Here is a 20,558-nt window from a genome sequence, read left to right on the forward strand (position 1 = left end):
TCGATTTTAAACTTTTCAAAATTAAGATAATGCTTGTATTTAGGATTTTCAAGGAAATTGAGCTCTAACGTATTGGGTTCCGATTTTCTTCGTTAAATCTAACAATCGAGCATTTCTCTTTAATCAAAAAATAAGAACTCATTATTGGGAATTCAACACGTTGTGTCCTAACGTATTGGGTGTGAGGCATTGATTTCTCGAAATGAAAATTTCTCTAAAAAATAATAAAGGAAATATTCCGAGTTTGGGATTTTGGAGGAATTGTGCCCTAACGTATTGGGCCGCGATTTCTTAAATCTTGAATAAATGGATATTCTTTTAAATTTTTATTACACGAGTATTCTGGCCTAATTCATTTTGAGGAAATTAGAATGTCGTGCCCTAACGCATTGGGTGTGGCATTTTCTTTCTCTGAAATGATAAGGGTCTTAATACGTAACGTTTTAAGTTTTTGCTAAGGATTATATTTTTCAAATTTTCGACATTAAGATATTAATTAATTAACTAGGTACCAATTTTTTGGGCGTTATGAGGGTGCTAATCCTTCCTCATACGTAACCGACTCCCGAACCCGTTTTTCTAAAATTCGTAGACCAAAGTCGTTTTTAAGTGACCCAATCACACCTTAATAAAAGATTGATGGCGACTCCCAATTTTCATTGTTTAAAGTCGACAACCTAAACTTTTTTGTTTTTCAAAAAAATGGTTTCGACATAATATATCTTTAAAAAATATTAAAAATAACTTATATATATATTTTAGGGTTAATGCACTATTTGGACAGAAATTTGGAAATGTTTCACAACAGGGCTGAATTTTTTTTTGTTAAAATTTGTTCTTGAAATTGACAATTATTCTCATATTAAGGCATAGAAATTTTTTCCAAATTAGTCTTTAAACTTAACAACTGTTTACAAATTGGGACTTGAAATTTTTTTTGCCTAAGATATTTTCTTGAAAAAAAGTTGGACCTAAAAAGATTTAAACTCTATGGTGGAAACAATTGCTAAATTTAGAAATTAACATAAATAAAAAATATTACAACCCAATGCGAAAACTATTGTCAACAAATTAACCCTATTTTTTATTTTAATTATTCACAGTCATAGCTTACATATTGCATACATAATCATGCACTAAATTATCCGGCTATGCATTGGAATTGATTGTTAGCTTACCTCATCCATGAAATCAGAAAGCTATAGTCCTTTTCATACCATTAATATTCCCTATGTCTGGCAAACTCGCATACCATATATTATCACGTTTATAGTATTATAAATTATATTTCAAACCATGATCACGACTGATACTTGACAGCTGAATCAGCTTAAATCATGAAAGATACATATGAGAATAATAAGTAATTTGTATGTTTAATCATATCAATCTACGAAATCACACTTTGATTAAATGGCAACTTAAAAGGCTGAAGAGCTAACTCAGTGTCTCCCATCATGGAGAAGTAGTAACTTAGGAACTCTTTGTACCGAAAAGCTCTGTATAATGGAGGCTGTGCAGCATTGGTCAGAGATTTTGCTGGTTCTATAATGCTGTCTTCCGAGGAACTGATGAATAATCCGACAGTTGTTCGAGCAACCTTGGAGTTGGTCACTGCTCGATGTTCGGCACTTTTCAGCTTGTTGTTGCTCACAATCTATATCAAAGCCAAATCAACAAATTAAGCTACATTCACAAATGATGTCATGATGCAACCATATTAATGCCAGGCCATGCTCATGCATGCTATTAGTATGTACCCGTAATTGGTGGCCTATGTTAACCACAAGAGCATTAGGCAGAGGCTGAACACCAATCCATTGTCCATCTTTGAAGACTTGAAGTCCAAAGGTATGTCCTTGAAGTAGGATGGTAATGAGATTAGGGTCACAATGCTTAGGTAACCCCAAGGTCAAGCTTGGATCTGGACATGGTGGGTAATGGTTAGCCACCAATAGCATAGCTTCACTTAGATCCTTCTTGAAGTACCCAGATTCAAGCCCTAAGCCCTCAGTAAGCAACTCCAGGATTGCTAAACCCAGTTTTTTTCCTTCAACTGAGAATGTCCTTATAACATCCCTGTTAAACAACGGGATTAAGATTTAGTGGTTGATCATCATCAGGCCTTATTTAATTAAATTTACCTGTATCGAGTTGGCTTTTGAGGCCAAAGTTTAATGCAGTCGTCTAAAGGATGACAATGGTGCTTCAGAATGTCACGCCAAAAGTGATACTTTTCGGTACCATAGTTTATATTGCTTGTGTAAAGCCTGCAGACTTTATTTGGATCCTCTGAGTAGAGGCTTGCCTTTTCCTCCATTGGCATCTTAAAGAACTCCTCCACCACATTCATTGTGTCATTCAATACTTTCTCTGAAACTCCATGGTTAACAACCTGTTTCAATGCAACAAAAAATGAAAAACAGCTATGACTGCCATTTTATATATATATATAATTACGTCCAAACCTGAAAAAATCCGAACTTTTGGCTAGCCCTGAGAACGTTTAGAATGGTATTACTTCGATTAATCAAAGCTTCCCCGAGGTTAACAACGGGAATGGTGTCACCACTGGGAATGCTGAGCTTGCCGGGCCTTGTTTCTGGTGGACAAATATAAGACTCGGGCAAAGCTCGATGGTTGTACCAGTTTGAAACAAGCCGCTCCATTTTTTAATTCTATCGTAGTGAATTTTATGCTATGAAGAGAGAGGTATTTATAACTCTGTGAATAATACATATATATATATGATGAAGAGAAATGGATGAGTGAACCATCGTAATCAGGGACAATACATAAAATGGTAATATTCAAAACATTATTGAACTACAAAAGTCTTCTAAGCTCAAATAAAGTTCAACAAAAAAAAGGAAGATGGAATCTGATTCTGCAATAGCTGGATGACAAATCCTCAACACATTTCACCGGCGGAATTAATTATACATGTATTTTTATATAACCCATGATTATGACTGACACTTGATAGTTGAACACGTCATCAGCCGAATGATTTTCATTTTCAAAGGGAATGTGATCTACTGCCATAATTAATCCACTAGAATGGCAGCTTGGCTGATGCAGGGCCAAGAGACTTGCAGATGGGCTTTTTTTTTTCGAGATGTGATTGATTCAGTGTATGAAGGACTGGTATTTAATGATATGCTTGAACATGACAAATGTGCTTAAAGAAATCTATGGAATTTGAATGAAATTTTAGAATGACCAAAATATGCTTGAGATTGTTTATACATTATCACAAGACTAACAATGGCTCATTGGAGCATGTAACCTTCTAAAATTTGAGTTAGAGACATTCTAGAATCTAACCTCATGATGAATCTTATATACAACAAAGAATACAGAGTTTCCTTTCATAAAACCCTATTCCAACTATGGAAACTCATTTGTATTCTGTTCGTTTCGATCAATCGAAGCTCAGGAGCCTCAAATTTACTGTGGGAGCTTCAGGAGGTCTACTATATATATCATCAAAATGAAGATTTATATCCCCTCCGGTTTCAAGATCGTCCTCCATGTATGTTGTCCGGGATAACCTCTGAGAATCCCTCCAGTCAAGGGATTGATCTTGCTCTTCCACACTTCTCTCAGACATGTTATCATACCGCGGGGCTGAAGAATAACGGTTGAAATCAGGTGGCTCGAGAAAGCTTGCTTGGGGCTGTATACCATGTGGACCACTTCTGGCCCACCAATGGCTCCTTGCCTGGTGCGGTAGTTCATTTGTATCATGATGCTGAAGTACACTCTCGTGGAAGAAAGAAGATGATGTTGAAGCATCAAGATGTGACTGCAACCGTGACCGACCATCATAATGGTGTGGCTGCCAGTATTCTTCATCTCTTGCTTCATCATGTGTCATGTTGGTTGGCATCCAGTAATCTTCATGCTGTAGCTCACCTGGTTCAGATGGCCTTGTTGTAGCAGTGTCTCTCCGAGTTCGAGAGGTATAATACCAATCCAGAAGATATGGGTGATTCTTTTGTTCAGCGTCAATTAGCAATAAAGAACCCAAATCGCGGGAAGTGTAGGGAATATTCTGCTGCATTTCCCTTGGAAAAAGTCCGTTTCTATCTACATGACCTCTCAGTGGGCTTGCTCGCCACAATCTACCAAAAGAATCTGCATGTCTGGTTCCCTGCGTTTGCAACTTTTGCTCCCTGAAAGTTCTAATGTTCAACAGGAACTGCTTGCCCTGAGAATCTGGTTCCCATGAAGGATAGCTACTTTTGAAACTGCAATCAGAATAGAATTATTCAAGATGGAACTATGATAGACGGAAAAAGTAGAAGGGATATCCAGCACAATAAAAAGACAGAAGAAACACCATACCTTTAAAACAGAAACGGAATTATTAGTTTTATGTCTCATCATTTGCATTTTAAAATGAAAATCAAAACTTCTTGTCAGCTTTATATTAACAAAGAAAATTAGGATAAGAGTTCAGGTTTCTCAAACTCTATTCACAGCAAAACGATATGTGCAGGGTTTAGGATAGAGGAAGTATATAAATCCAATTAATCTTTGCTATTGATCGTACCTCAAGAACGATTTCTCCATTTTCCCTTGGGAACTCCTCTGGGAGCGAGGTGCATTGCTTGGAGAGCCATAATTGCCATTCCCATGGTTTTGGAAATCAAAGGCACTAAAACTACAAAAATGAAAACGGGACAATCAAACACATCATTTCGTAAATTAAAAGAAAAAGAACAGTGTACCTGCAAACATGACCAACACCTTCAATATCCACAGTAAAATCTGCAATGAACTGTAAAATGTCATCCACCCGCTGCAAAATCAACACGAAACATTTTAGTTGAAAAGCTAAGATCTAAAACAATAGAAATAATTTACCCAAAAAAAGATGAAAAAGAAAAGAACCTTTGGAACAACAAATAGAAGCAAGAATGGAGTGAGGAAAATTGAGGCCATCTCCTCTAGCAACATCATTCCAGTGTACTGCATCAGAAAATTTAAAAAATAAAAAAAAATCTAAAAACAAAAGAATCAAAATCATTTATGAATGCAACTTGAAGATTATAGGTAAAACAAAAAAACAAAAAAAAAGGAACTAAGGGGGATTACCTGAAATAGAGTTTCAAACTCTTTCCGGACTGTTTCAGTGTTTTCTTTGCCACGCCATCTCTTTGGCATGTAATGTGTATGTTGAACCACCATAGACATTGCTCCTTCTGGATCAAGGACCAGAAGTTCATCTGTAACAGCAGCCCGGCTTATAGCGGTTATGGTTCCAAAAACAGCAGCATACCAAAACAAATTCCGGCCAAATATCTACACATTTCGGAAAAAATGTAAAAAAAAAAAAAACAAAATTGAAATATAGAAGAGTTGAAAAGAAATAGAAGACACTGAAACGGTTGAAATTCAAAAATATTACATGGCCCTCCAGCAAAGACTCTTCTAGAAAGGCAATGATGATCAAGATAGCAGCAAAACCACCAGATACAAATGAGATAAACTTTGCTATGATAGAAATAATTGGTGAGGGGAATCGCTTTAAGTACTCAGAAGCATGCATAACACTTCTATTAATCCGATGCTTGAATAAATGGTCAACCTGTAAGACAAAGACAACGGTATATGTACAAATACAGACTACAGTATGTGAAAACAAGAGAATCTATAAGTATAAATATCCATCTCAAGAAACAATTGTGCCATCTTATTTTTCACAGTATGTTCTTAACAACTTTTCTTTATTATGATAATTTTTTTTCGCAGAAAATATAAGTAACTTCAAACAATTGACTAACACTTATGATGATTACATAAAAGTAATAACACAAGCTTGTGAAGATAGATAGTGGATAAATCCTTCTCAACTTGACAGCACCAAAGAACAAAACAAAAGACTTAGCTAACAAATAAAGCGGAGATAAGGGGGAATGAAATACCTCATTGAATTCCCTAAACATCCACTTTGACAAATTTGACCATCTGCGGGATGATGCTGTGCTTGGATGATTATAGAATTGTTCAGCATGCCTTAAGAAGAGATAAACCAGCATGAATATAACAAGAAATGGAGAGAGAAGCAGCATAGCAAACCCGACAACCATGAGTCTTTTCTTCAATGTCCTAGGATTAGAAATGAAGTCCCTTCTAACACAAAAGTTTCTGCATCCCAAAATGAAGTTGGCAAGAAACCCCAAAATTTAGTTGTTTTTCTTTTTCTGCAAATAATAATAATAGCAAGTTGCATTTGAAACTCGAAGTACTTCATAAAATATTTTTTCCCTAATCATACAACAAACGTTGGAATATTAAAAGTGTAAAACCTTTTAAGAATTTTGAAATATTCCAAATAGTTGTAAGTCAAGAAGGTGCAAAAAAGCAGCAATGGGAAACAAAAAAAAAAGCAATAAAATAGTAAATTATGCAACTCTGTCCAGTTACATCATGAATTGACCATTAAAGACCAACCTAAGCAGGACTACCAAAAGTTAATACTTCACGAGAAAAATGAAAAAAACTTAAAGCTACAGCACCAAAGTCAGCCGGCAGATAACATAACTATGTTAGAGATGCTGCAAAGGAAAACACATTGCATCTTGATTACAAGAATGTATGTTTCAAAGAACCCATCAGTTTTTCCCAGCGCTATCTACAACATCCCCAGAAAATGTACTTTATTATACCCCTCTTCATACAATAAGAATTATATAATATTCTTGAAATTGAAAAATTATGCTTTAAAAAAATGATGAAATAAATAATTTTATCATTAGTCTGAAAGTGGAAAGTTCCGAAACTTGCTTCTATTGACTGTTTTACAAAATTTACAAGTTGGAACCATATCCATAACAGTGATTATCAAAGAAAGTAACATACATACAACTGAAAGTCAAATGTTATATAAAATTAAACATACCGGTCAAACATGCTCTGCAGTATACACCAATTTAAGGTCCATTCAAGTGTCTTTGTTAGTATCAGACAATGCTGTGTTCTATAAGGGCCGGATTTGACAGTTGGACCAGCACCTGGGACCCAGGCTGATATAGGAAAAGCAAGCACTCCTTTATTAAGCATTCCAATCAAGTAGTTCTCCTTCCGCATCAATCGCATAACCACATCATGAGCAGAAAGATCCTTGACCACGCACAGGTGTTGTGAACTTTGTAACTGGACAACCTTTTCAAGGATTGTTGCCCATGGCATGGTCTGAATCTCATTATCCATAACATGGAGACTGCAAAATAAAATACAAACAATGATAATAAAATCATTAACTGTTTATAAGATACTGCAACTGTAACTGCTTTATCTCAATGCAAAATTAAAGCTTACAAAGCATCCTTTAACTTATCAGGATGAACTTACCTGTTATAATAGAAATGGCGTATGCCAAGGGTATCCTTTAATTGAGCAAAAAACCTCAAAAAACAGAACATCCAATAGATGGAAAATAGCCCCAAATATCCAACAATAATAGCTTTTGAAAGTGTCAAAGGGGTTAATGGGTGCTGGTGAAGAGCTTCCTTAGCAAGATCACATGGCTTAATTCCAGACTCAAATGCATCCATCCCACACTTTGCGTTGCGGAGACCATTCCAATCAACGAATAACAGGAAGAACCCCGAGAAACATATGGTAAAGCCCACACTCAGTAGTTCAACGATCCATTTTATAATTATGCACCAAAGCCCTTTCTCGCAGTAGTAGCTATACAGACGTTCGAAGAATAAGTCCAAATCAGCAATTGGTTCTGCATTCAGAGTCTCACCATTCAGAAGCCCCGAAGGGCTCTCACTACCTGGACTTGGTGGTACTCTTCCATAGTCTGACAACTCAATCACAGAAGGTACATCACCTAGTAAGCCTGTCGTCAAAGACGATTCACCACCCCATCTCCACTTAAATATGCCAAGTGCATTTGCAGCCTTTTGTCCCCTGAACATCATTTGTAAATCTTGATGGCAGGGAAAAAGTGCCAGTCCATTCCCCAAAGTGAGTAAATGTTTTGGCAAGGTTCTGCCTATAAGAAGAAAATTAGACAAATTCCCTTTTGATGGTGAATGTATGCACATGCTTGCAGGAACAGAAAGATGCAGAAGTTCAACCAAAAAAGAAACTAAACTACAGTAAGGACTGCACAAAACTTGACATCAAATGAAAGAAAGTCCAAATACCTGCTAATCGAAACTTGAAACAAAACCAAAACCTTTTCTTAAATGAACCAGCAGGCAACAAGTACAACAATTTGGACCTAAAAACTTAAATTGCAGATTCTTCAGCAGAAAATAGCAGCAACTTTATGCAAAATCATAATGTACAACCCATAAAAGATTAATAAATGAATAAATACATTGAAAAATAAAACATGAAAGGAGATAATTTTTGAGCGGATAAGTGAGGTGCCCATTCATAGTTCAACTGAAAGTACTCTGCTTAGCAGCAAAATATGGGAAGGTGAATCTTGGCGAATTTTAAGTCAATCAAGGACTCCAATATCAATTCAAATCAAAACAAACTATTTAAAACCATACGTTAACCCGAATACTATCCACACTCCAAAAATAGAATAAAAATAAAAGTAGCTGAAACAAATAACATGTCAAGATCATCCATTTATTACAAATAAACGAGGGAAAAGAAGTTTCTGAATTTACCTCCGAACCACCAACGAGCAGCTCCAATATCACTCAAAGAATGAATAAATAGCCAAAAAGGGCGAATTTTGCCGATACCCACTAAGAATAACAGCGAATAAAACGACGCAAAACCCCAACAACAAGTAGATTAAGTGCCCAAAGCTTTGGTTGAGAAGCAGAAAAGAAGAAGGAAGGACTTTTGATATTATTTTGGTAATGGCAGAACTTTTTTCTCTAATGAAATACTTCACCTCTAAGATATTTTCTAATTATCTATACTATTATGAAAAATACCAAAAAATATTTTTTTTTTATGTTTTAAATGTTATTTCCTAAAACCAAATGTATATTTTTATATTAAAAAATTGCCCATACTTACTAATAATGTATAACTTCTCTTATATAATGGTGGATATGAAATTCCAGTTCTAAATTTCATTCGGTTGGTTACGGAATTGTAATTTAAAGGGGACCGGTGAAAGAGCAAATGTCAGGTGTCGACCAAAAACCGAGACCAGATTTCAAATGATTCACAACACCAACGGCCTTCCCCCAACAAATTTGGAACGAACTTAAGTTTTGTTGGGCCTCAGGTTCTTCACTCTCTTTGTTGGGCTCTTTATATTATCATTTTGTTGGGAGAATATATGGGCTGGTTTTTAACCAAGCTTCAAAGTTACCTAAACTATAATTAAATGTCGGTTTAGATAGACGGTACGTTTACTTACAGTTAGTATAAAGATAGTGGTGGTGATAAGATTAGATATTATGGCAATATTGTAGCGTAAGATAAAAAGTAAGCTAAATGCATCGCATTGCACCCAATCACCCATCCAAACCCACCCTAAAACAAAGTTTACAATCCCCTAGAATTTTCTAAGGTAGAAAAAATTATTAGGATATATTTCAAGCTTGCCAGGCTCATTCAATCTCTTAAGACTAGGGCTCCCCTCATCATCCACACACTTAATTTAGGGCTCACCTCATCAAGTTAATTCATTCACTTAATCTCTTACAATTAAGGTTCACTTCATTAGGATCACTCGTCAATTTAGTCTCTTAAGACTAGAGCCTGCTAGCTTATTTTGTCTCTTACTATTAGAGCTCACCTTGTCAAGCTTACCAACTCCAGTCACTTCTTTCTTTGATCCTTAGGCTACTTTTATGAAGTTCACCTCCTCTCTCACCTTTTCAAACTGTCCACATCTGACTTAAAAAAAGGTATAGCCTTTCTTTCGATTGGGAGGGGCAATTGTTAAACCAATACCCCGCTGATCTTGCCCAATACAAGGGTTGATTAACATGAGATCTTGCCCACTTAAGGAACCACGCCTATTCAACTTAAGATCTGTAAAATGCCTCCTTCATAATGCCCATCGCATCCCAAACATCATAGCTCCCTACCACCACCCAACTACAACACAACCTTTCTCACTAGTCACATCATAGCAGGAGTCTATAACCCTATTTACTATTGTTCGCTAAAACTCACGAACATCGTCTCCAATGTCCTCCTATAAAAGGATCCCACTCCTATAGTCCTACCAAAACATATTACCATTGGTTCTCTCAAGATAACTTCCCTTTGCGACTCTCAGCACTTGAAATAAGGTATAAACCGCACTTAACGTCCAACCCCAAAGTAAAGCAACATATTTAATTTTAATTTTTTGGTTAATATATGTTGTTAGTCCTTTACTTTGACAAAAAAATTTTATTTAGTCCATGTGCTTAAAAAATAAAAAAATAAATTCTTTTACTTTTTTTATTTAATAATTTCAGTCCAATCATTAATATATTAAATATTTTCCATCAAAATTTGTTGATTAGGTTACCTTTATATGATATGACTTATGATTGATGAAAAATAAATATGTTGTTTTTACAAATTTGAGCAAAACCTGCCAATGATAATAATGGTTGGACTGAATTTTTTAAATTGAAACCATAATAAGGTTGAATTTTTAGTTTTTTAAAATATTAAATTTTATAAAAGTAGAAAGATTAAAAGCATATTATAACCTAATTTTTTATGGATTTTTATAATACTAGATGCCCTATTAAATAAACTGAATCTCATAATATAAATGGGAAAAAGGGAAAAAAAAGTCAAAGAAGCGAATGATTTGTAATCAAAGAAGATGTAAAGGGAATCAGATAGTGGACTTTTGCAATTTTGATGTCTATAATGTGAACTGTAAAACAGAAATATGTGCAAAGTGCATTCGATTGGCTGGCCTATGTAACACTTTTAAAAGGTTCCCCCACTAGACTATTCGGTCAATGCTTGACTTTCACCTATCTCTATTTCCCCACAAGTTCTTAACTTCACTACGGTCAAATTTTATTATTGTCGTTAAACCAACACCAGTTTTGAGAAAGGACAACAGATGATGCTAGGGTTGTTCAATCTATTTGATGGCACATATCTGCCGGAACACATTCACTCATTCACCTTTTGTTTAATTTAGTTCTTGCTATGGAATGAATGATCCCCTTTGGGACTTGATTTCCTTTTTGTTATGTGCACAAATATGAAAAAAGAAAAAAGCAGCAAAACTGAGTCATTATTTTGTCATGTCATTTGTAGGACAAAAAAGGGAAGGAAAAGCTTATGGGTTGGTTGAGAAACAATTGTCTTAGTTAGTACTATTGTGAATGAAAGGACATTATAGTTACATTATAGTTACTTTCGTATCCCTTACTACAACTTGTTGGTTTCTTGATGTGGAAAGTTTCTTACAACTTTTAGGGTTTTTTTCTTTAATAATTTCATCTAATTTTGAATTTAGATCTTATTTAGCATTGTTATTGGTACAATTTTTGATGTTTTTCATTGTAAAAGTAATTTTTTTTACACAAGGTTTAGAACTAGTCATAATTCCTCTCCAACTTATAAACAGGAGGATAATGCGCTTCAACGTACTGAAACTCATGTCCTCCTACATTAACAATAATACGTATGTCAATTAAGTTAAGATTAAATCAGGGTAAAATACTTAAAAGAGTTTTGTTGTTATGATTTACCAAACTTTCCGACCAATTGAAAAGGTAAAGATGAAATGAAAGGGAAATGGTAGTATGGCACTAAGATATTAGTTTTATGTTGGAAGTGTACTTTCACACGGAATTAAAGCACGTAATCTTACCCAAAATTACAAGTGGTCTTCATGCATCCTCTACCTTCCATGGTGGTAGGTAGGAAATCAATACCTTTTTTCAGCAAAAAAATATTCTGAAAATCATAAACATCTTTGATTTTTGGCTACCACTCCTATAACTCTATATCACATTCTACTGATAAGCGATCAAAAGGGTTCCCTTTTGCTTTTTTGCCCTCTTTTTACTTTCCTTCCCTTAAAAAAGCTTATGCTTTTCCTCTCTCTATTTTTCACACATTTCAAATATAATTCCTTTATTTCTTATTCAATAATTAAATTTTAATTGATAATATTGTTAAAAGATTTTCTCCAAAATAAAGAGCAGAAGGTGATAGTGCGAGGTAGATCTATTCCTAGATTAGGTTATTCATTCAAGTCCGAAGGTCAACTCAAAAATGAGAGAATTTAGATAAAAATACGAGGTCCAAAAAATTAGTTTGGATAAAATTTAAAGCTTATTTTTTATATGGGTTAGCCCTTGGGCAAACTTTGTTGGCCTATGTTATAAAAATTGATTATAACAATTATATATGTTAAGTAATAATTATTTATATTTATATTTATATTAATTCACTAATTCAATAACAATTAATTCTTGTTAAGCCAATTTCGCATTCTAGTAACTTCACTGTTAAAAATGTGTTTAGTTACTAAAAGGAATGTTGGTATAATAATAAATTTAACTCTCAATATTTATTTATTTTGTTAAATTAATTCTAATTTTAATAAATTTAACCCACAATATTTATACATTATGTATCTAAACATGATTCTAAAAGTTTAAAATATATAAATAAAAATACATAAATTTTTAAAAAAATAATAGAATTTTATAAAAATATATTTAGAAATTATTAAAATTTAATATATTTTATCATCTTCCTTTTTCTTCATTTCTTTTATTTGTTCTCCTTTTTTTCACATTATTATTTCCCCTTTTTTTTTTCCTTTTTTTTCATTTTCCTTCGTTTATTTAACTAATTAACCTTAACTTTTTTTTAACAATTATCAGATCTTTTTCTCTCCCGTCTCTCTTCTTTTTCTTCTCCTTCTTTAGCCCTAACCGCCACCGTCCGGTCTCGTCTCTGAATGGCGTCATTGGGCTACTGTTTTTCTTCTCTCTTCAAATCTACGATCAGATTGTCTTGGTAAACACTAGAAAGCCACAAAACTCCAAGGCGAAATCTGGATCTCCCTTGTCCCGATCTCCTCCGTCAGTCATCGAATTGAACTCCAAACTGGACTGGGACCTCCTCGTACCTCCCTCTTCATTACCACCATTCGGACTCATGAGACCCATCGGAAATGACCACTTATGGAGTACTGTAATTGTAGGTTGTATAGCCTTTAACCATATAAATTTTTGTTTTTCTTAATCCAAAAATGAACATTAAAGTATCATAAATTTAATTAGAGGTCTAGTACATCACAACATCATTTCAAAATATGTTTTTGTTTTTAATGTCCTGATTAAATTTCTTGAGTTTATTCTATTTTTGCTCAGAATTTGTAAGGGTTTTGTGTATTTTTGAGTTTCCCAAATAAACTATGGAAAAGACGACACACCATTAGCCATTGTTGATTTCCTTGTACAGCCTAACTATCATCTCACTGGAGAGAGAGCTCAACCCAGCATTCTTTGAAATAAGTTCAAGAAATCAAAGACTTGAAATTAAATCATATTTAAATATATGTAACATCATTGGCGTTTGTGTATGAGAATGTGCAAATATATTTATTATTTTTTGAATTTTCTAGAATCATAATTAAGAGTTAAATTTGTTAATTTTTTTAAAAGTAGGATTAAATTAATAAAATATATAATTATTGAGAACTAAATTAATTATTATATGTGACGATAGAGTAATTAATTTAATAAAAAAAAGTTGACGGTCAAAATAAAAACACTTTAAAATTTTCATTATGTAATTTAATTACTAATTAGAATAGATGATAAATTGAAATGGATTTTCAATTCCCACGCGATATTTACTGAATCCTAATGGCCACTCAGGTGACTAACGAGTCATTCCCCTAGATTACATGTTAGTAAAAAGCTAGGGTACAATATCTACTTAGGATCATTATGGTTTCCCAACCCCGAAAATATATATATTAGAAGGCACCCTTGGAATCTAGCCATCTTTGCAAATAATAAACTTTAAATTTTTAATGCATATGGTACACCTGTAACCTTCTTTTTTAACTATAATTATATCCTATATGGCTAAACTCAACATGCCTATCTTGAATTACTTTGTATCTCATTTTAATTATATACTCGGAAAAAATTTTATTCGGTTCAAATATTGCCACATGTCTCATTTTTTTAAAAACTTTTATTTTTTTATTATTCTACTACACCATAAAAGAACCGACATTTTTAAACTCCATTTCTATGTATGAACCTTTCTAAAATAAATAAATAAATCTAAGCCTTAAACACATAAAAGTTTTCATAAAACTGGCATATAACTAGTAATTTTCACAAAAATAAAAACCACTTCAATGTTTTTTAGCGTCATGGCCAAACACAACAATCACACTAGCAACAACAAATTTTAAACAATATAATAACAATAAATCCTAATTTCTTTAAGGATTTGTATCAATCAACCTCTAAAAATTATTACCAATTAAGATGCTAGGAATCTCATGCAAAACTAATATTCCGTTCAATCAATAAAAAATGAATATTGCATGAAAATCCTAATCTATCACAAGAAAAGTCATAACTCGAATTTAATATTTCATTCAATCAATAAAAATTGAATATTGCATGAAAATCCTAATTTATCACAAGAAAAATCACAATCTGAATTTTCTAAATACTGATCAATAAAGCTTAAAGAACAGAAAAATTGTTACTGGGAGACCAATTTAAAAGTATTAAAAGATTTATCACATTTCTTGTAAAATTCTAGAGAAGGTGTGAGAGACTAAGAAAAACTTGAGAGAAAAGTGATGCATGTTTAAAGAGAATAAAGAATTAAAGATTTTTAGATTTTAGAGGATGAAAAGATATTAATTTGTTTTTATATAAATTAATTTTTCTCATAAAATAACTTTTTTATAAAGTATTTTTTTTTAAAAATTATGGAATCAATTCTCACCATGAAACCTGAAATTAAGTGCTCAAAAAATAAGTACTGAAAAATTAAATATTGAATTTGAGTTATAAAATTTGTTTGGTGTATTACTTAGAATTAAATATTTATTATAATTAAATTGTTTGATAAAATATAATATAATGTTAAATGAAATAAAATAAAAAACAATTAAATTTATTCTCTATTAAGTAATAAGTAAGTCCCCTATTTACTCCACTTTTTTTTACATTTTTTTTGAAAAAAAATACTATGTAGTAAATTTCATTGTGGGTTATTAAAGGTGTTTAAAAATATTAATTAACAGTTAATTGAAGTTCTTAAATACTTTATCAAACAGGGTTTAAGATATAAGTTAGTTGACTGTATTTGGGTTACTATACTATTTGGGACTTAAGTTTGGTTTTAATGTTTATTTTGACACTTGAATTTTTTTTAATTTGATACTTGAGTTTTTCTTTGTCCTATATAAATACCTAAGTTTGACTCCAATATTCAATTTAATACTTAAGCTCTCTTTTTTTCCAATTAAGTACCTATTTTTTTTATTTGAGCACACAAATCAAACCTTTATTAGAGCATATAATATTGTTTAGTTTAAATACTAAATTAAAATATAAAAAAATCAAATACCGAATTAAATATTAAAACTAAATTCAAACATGAAATTGATAACCGGAAATAAATTCGATTTCCCATCTAAAACCAATAGTTATTAATTAAATATTAGTTAAAAGCTTTAATTGGGAAAAGTAAATATAATTGATGGTCAAATATTTTGATGATGATATTGATAAGTAAAAGTTTTGACCCAAACCAAAAAGCAACAACGGAGGAAATTTGCTTAAGAGGTATTTTTAATTCAAAATTTTATGATTGTAGTTTATGAAAATTGAGGAGTTAAATTATTAGAGTAATATTAATAAGGTCTATTTGTGGTGGATGGATAGAAATTTGTACTCCAAAACATTCTTCTATGCTTAAGTTAAAAATAAATAGTTAGTTGGGATTCACTATTCACTCGATAACTACAAATATATAGTATCATTGTCAAGTAATAATTACGACAAAATAAACTCGTTAAGAAGTATTTTGAGGATCAAACCCACATTTCTACTACTCTAAGTTACAAATATAAATACAATAAAGTAAAAATCACGTTGAAGTTAATAAATAGTAAAATGAATGAAAATGCAATAAACAAAATACTTAAAGGCTACCTCAATTCACTAATGTAATGGTTAAAGATCACCTTCCCTTAGTGGAAATTAATAACCTATATCAAGTTAAATCGAATCGGAAAAGGTTTCCTAATAGTCTGTCATTCTCCAAAGATAACCACAAACAAATATTAGCCACTATTTCCTCAAAGTAACCTGTTATTAGGGGTGAGTAAAATCTGATTCGATTCGAAAAATTCGATAAAAAATTCAAATTTTGAATTAAATAGTTTGAGTTAATTGAGTTATTCGGATAAACTCAACTAAAAAATCAAGTTTTTCGGTTCAACTCGAATATGAATTACATAATTCAAGTTATCCGAAAATACAAATAAGAAAAGACAAAACTACATCGTTTTGATAAATGTACCTAAACATTTACATGAACTTAGTGTTTGAGTTATGGAACCTAAACATGTACTTAGTGTAATCGAAAATGAGCAAACCTGTAACACCCCTTGCCTGACCTAATCGTCGGGTATGAGTTATGGAATGCTACATTTGTTTCCAGAGTAACTAGGGTCAAATAAATAGTAGATAATCATTTATACATGCGTTTAAACATCATTCACATTCATTTGCATTAAACAATCATTTTTGGGTCTTATACGAGCTTACGAAAGCTCTTTTGTCAACTTGAACACGAAATAGAACCAAATTGCAAGGATTTTAAAATATGTGGACCGACACCGCGACTCTGGTTCTCGTCATGACGTAGTCTTCACAGTATGTCACGTTGCGACGATAAGACTAAACTCGTCACGATGTCACAATTGTAATGACAACATTGCGACGTCAAAAGTTCGAAGTCGCAACGTAGCCTCTACTTTTGGCAAAATGAACATTTTGGTACATATTTCAATGTTTTCAACCAGTCCTTTCAATATATACACCAAGTACCAACTTCACTTGATCTAAAACATACAAAAAACATGTCAAGCAAGCTCAACATCTATGTTCAACTTCTCATCAAGTCATTCACTACCTTAATTAAACTTAAACATTTCAATGTCATTAGATTTTGACGTCCAAACCATTCAAACACCAAATTTTACCTATACCAACTCATATTGAAACATGCCATTTCTATAACACCCTCATACTCGACCCGGTCATTGGGTCAAGATATCAGAATGCTACATTTGTTGCCGAAGCAATGACACTTCAATTCATTTTATCATTACATTTAAGTTATTAGGATCATTATACATATCCAATTCAAACTAATGTATAAATTTTATATGAGCTTTCGACAACTCTTTTAATAGTATAAGATCGAACAGGGACTAAGTTGTGAAATTTCTAAAGTTTCAGGCTAACTTCGCAACGTTAGGGGTTCCACGTTGTGACGTCACTTACTGTTTTATGTCATTGTCACGTCACTTGCTGTCATATGTCGTCGCGATGTGATAATTTCAATATCGTGGCATGCACTCTATTTTCATAAAATTTTCATTATCTCAATTTTCATCACCTAAAACCCTATTCAAACATCATATTTCAGCCAATTCAATTAACATATCACTCCTATAAGTTCAACTCCAAACTCAAGATTCACATAGCTCATCATAAACTCATTTAATTAAGGTTAAGATTATAAAATAAACAAAGAGTTTCAAGTGCTACCAATAGGTTCACCAAAAGGCTTATATTCACAACTAAACTTTACCTATATACATGCTGTAATACCCAATTTTAGCCCGGGCTCACATATGGAAACATAATTTTTGAGGATATGCAATCTTAGATATGATACGCAATCCAAGATATGATATATGCAATCTTAGATATGATATGCAATCTTAGAGATGATATATAATCTTAGATATGATATGCAATCTTATAATATATGATTTTGTAATCTTAGAGATTTAATTTGTAGATACCCTTTAATCTCAGCCGTTGATGTAACTGATCTGTACCGTTGGATTTGGGGAGGCTCAGCTATAAATAGAGGCCTCTCCCTTGATTGTAAAAAAAAAAAAAGAGAAAATGGAGGGAGGAGAAATAATAAGAAAAAAGAACGATTGACAGTTTTTTAAAGGTGGCTTACTATTTTTTTCGTTCGATTATTTTTTACTTATTTACGATTTTAAAAAAAGGAGAAGGTGATACCACTGCGAATTTTATTTATCTATTTTTATTTAGCCCCTCCGCCTTTTAATGTTTTTGTAATTAAGTTTTTTTTTTATTTTTTTAATTTACCCTTTTATTTATTTTAAATTCCAATTTAATCCTTTTGAATGGCGCCGTTTTAGAGGAGAAGAGAAAATTTCCATTCCAGCCCCTCTATGTAACTCGCGCGTTCAAATTAGTCCTTTTACTTTTATTTATTTGTGGATTTACCCCAGATTTTTTAATTGCAATTCAATTTAGTTTTTTATGTTCTTTTTATTTATTTTTTTAATTAATAGTGTAATTATTATTTTTATTCTAATTTTTTTATTTATATATATTCCTTTTATATGTACACATATATATATTTTTTAAAACAAATATTTTCCTTTTTTTTAAATGAATATTTTCATATATATATGTATATATTTACGTTTTTAAGTGATTAAATACTCACCTTTTTTCCTTTTTTAAAATATACTTATTTTTTCCTTATTTTCATAAGTATATTATGTGTTGTATTTATATATAAATTCTATAACCTAAAATTTTATTTGTAAATTATATGTATATTTTTAATCTTCATAATTTCCATGTGTACATCTTTTGATCCTTATTTATTTGTTTGCTATCCCATCCATTGTATAATTGTGTTTACATTTAATATTTTGCATGTCATGGATTATCCTTTTTTTATTTCGTTTTATTCATTTGCTTATATTATTTATATGTCGATGATGTATTTATTATTGTTATTATTATAGCATTTGTATGTATAAAATCACGTTACATCATTTTTTACTCAAATTTAAAGATAGAAATTTTTTTTAAAATTGAGATAATGTTCGTATTTAGGATTTTCAAGGGAATTGAGCCCTAACGTATTGGGTTCCGATTTTCTTCGTTAAATCCAACAATCGAGCATTTCTCTTCAATCAAAAAAAATAAAAACTCATTATTGGGAATTCAACACGTTGTGTCCTAACGTATTGGATGTGACGCATTGATTTCTCGAAATGAAGATTTTTTTTTAAAAATAATAAAGGAAATATCCCGAGTTTGGGATTTTAAAGGAATTGTGCCCTAACGTATTGGGTGTGATTTCTTAAATCTTGGATAAGTGGATGTTGTTTTAAAGTAAAGGAAATATTCCGAGTTTGGGATTCTAGAGGAATCGTGCCCTGACGTATTGGGTGTGATTTCTTAAATCTTGGATGAGTGGATGTTCTTTTAAAGTTTTATTGTACAAGTATTTTGGCCCAATTCATTTTGGGGAAAATTAGAATGCTGTGCCCTAACGCATTGGGTGTGGTATCTTCTTTCTCTGAAATAATAAGGGTCTTAATACGTAGCCTTTTAAGTTTTGCTAAGGATTACGTTTTTTCCAAATTCTCGACCTTAGGATACTAATTAATTAACTAGGTACCAATTTTGGGCATTACGAGGGTGCTAATCCTTCCTCGTACGTAACTGACTCCCGGATCCGTTTTTCTAAAACTCGTAGACCAAAGCCGTTTTTTTAGGTGATCCAATCACACCTCAATAAAAGATTGGTGGCGACTCCCATTTATTTATTTTTTAAGTTGACAACCTAAAAATTTTATTTTTCAAAAAAATGGTTTTGACAACTTGGCGACTCCACTGGGGAAATTTTTTTTAAAAAGAAGAGAGTCGAGCCACAAAGTTGATTAATTTTTGTCTTACGGTCGAGAAAAATATTTTTTTTAAAAAAATCATAACATCCTTTCGCATTCATTATCTTATTTCTTTTATACATTTCATGAGTTGAACATTTTTACCCTTTTAAGTGGGAGTGAGAAGCTATGCCTTCGTGAGGTTTTCACCTCCGTGTAGGGTAGTGGATTGTTTCTGGGATACATCTGTACCTATGTCTTCGTGAGATTTTCATCTCCATGCAGCCATAGGGAAATGTATTCCCCTGAATCGAACTCGATCCATATGAGCCTATAATGGGTGAGGATGGAGGAATGTACTGGTTCGGGTACCGTTACCCTAGAAGCCAAACTTTATATAATGAACCTTAGGAATCCACCCTAGGTAGAACTATACTGAACCCTAGTAGACATCCGATTAGGTGTTTTACTGTTTCTTGATTATATTTTATATTATTATATGACACTGACCTTTTGTGTTTTATTTTGTTTGCATGACATGGCATTTCATTTCATCATAAAAGGCGTCAGTTCAGATTCGGTTGCTAGATAGAAAGCTTGACATGGAAAAAGGGTTTCTTGATAAAGTGGAGGATAATGCGCCTGTCCGAACTTGGTCTGAAACAACGCAGCAAGATAAGGGTGATAG

General features: G+C 32.4%; 2 protein-coding genes across 3 annotated transcripts; both read right to left on the minus strand.

Moving 5' to 3' along the window:
• Nucleotides 1-1,258: 1,258 nt before the first annotated feature.
• On the minus strand, nt 1,259-2,918 carry LOC107918737 (protein DOWNY MILDEW RESISTANCE 6). The gene is made up of 4 exons (XM_016848325.2): nt 2,469-2,918; nt 2,145-2,395; nt 1,761-2,079; nt 1,259-1,657 (listed from the first exon to the last, which is right to left on the minus strand). Exons 1-4 carry the CDS (start codon nt 2,667-2,669, stop codon nt 1,391-1,393), a joined length of 1,038 nt encoding a protein of 345 aa, XP_016703814.1. The 5' UTR covers nt 2,670-2,918; the 3' UTR covers nt 1,259-1,390.
• Nucleotides 2,919-3,182: 264 nt separating this feature from the next.
• LOC107915050 (autophagy-related protein 9) lies at nt 3,183-9,063 on the minus strand. Of its 2 annotated transcripts, none has more exons than XM_016844161.2 (10): nt 8,652-9,063; nt 7,363-8,017; nt 6,911-7,231; nt 5,934-6,156; nt 5,417-5,596; nt 5,104-5,310; nt 4,900-4,977; nt 4,737-4,807; nt 4,559-4,669; nt 3,183-4,253 (listed from the first exon to the last, which is right to left on the minus strand). In XM_016844161.2, exons 2-10 carry the CDS (start codon nt 7,941-7,943, stop codon nt 3,425-3,427), a joined length of 2,601 nt encoding a protein of 866 aa, XP_016699650.2. In that variant the 5' UTR covers nt 7,944-8,017; nt 8,652-9,063; the 3' UTR covers nt 3,183-3,424. The 2 variants fall into 2 exon arrangements, with proteins under 2 accessions (XP_016699650.2, XP_016699659.2); XM_016844170.2 differs by having other exon boundaries at nt 7,363-8,013; nt 8,652-8,987.
• Nucleotides 9,064-20,558: the final 11,495 nt, after the last annotated feature.

Source organism: Gossypium hirsutum, chromosome D08 (assembly GCF_007990345.1).
Source record: "Gossypium hirsutum isolate 1008001.06 chromosome D08, Gossypium_hirsutum_v2.1, whole genome shotgun sequence".
NCBI classification, from domain to species: Eukaryota; Viridiplantae; Streptophyta; class Magnoliopsida; order Malvales; family Malvaceae; genus Gossypium; species Gossypium hirsutum.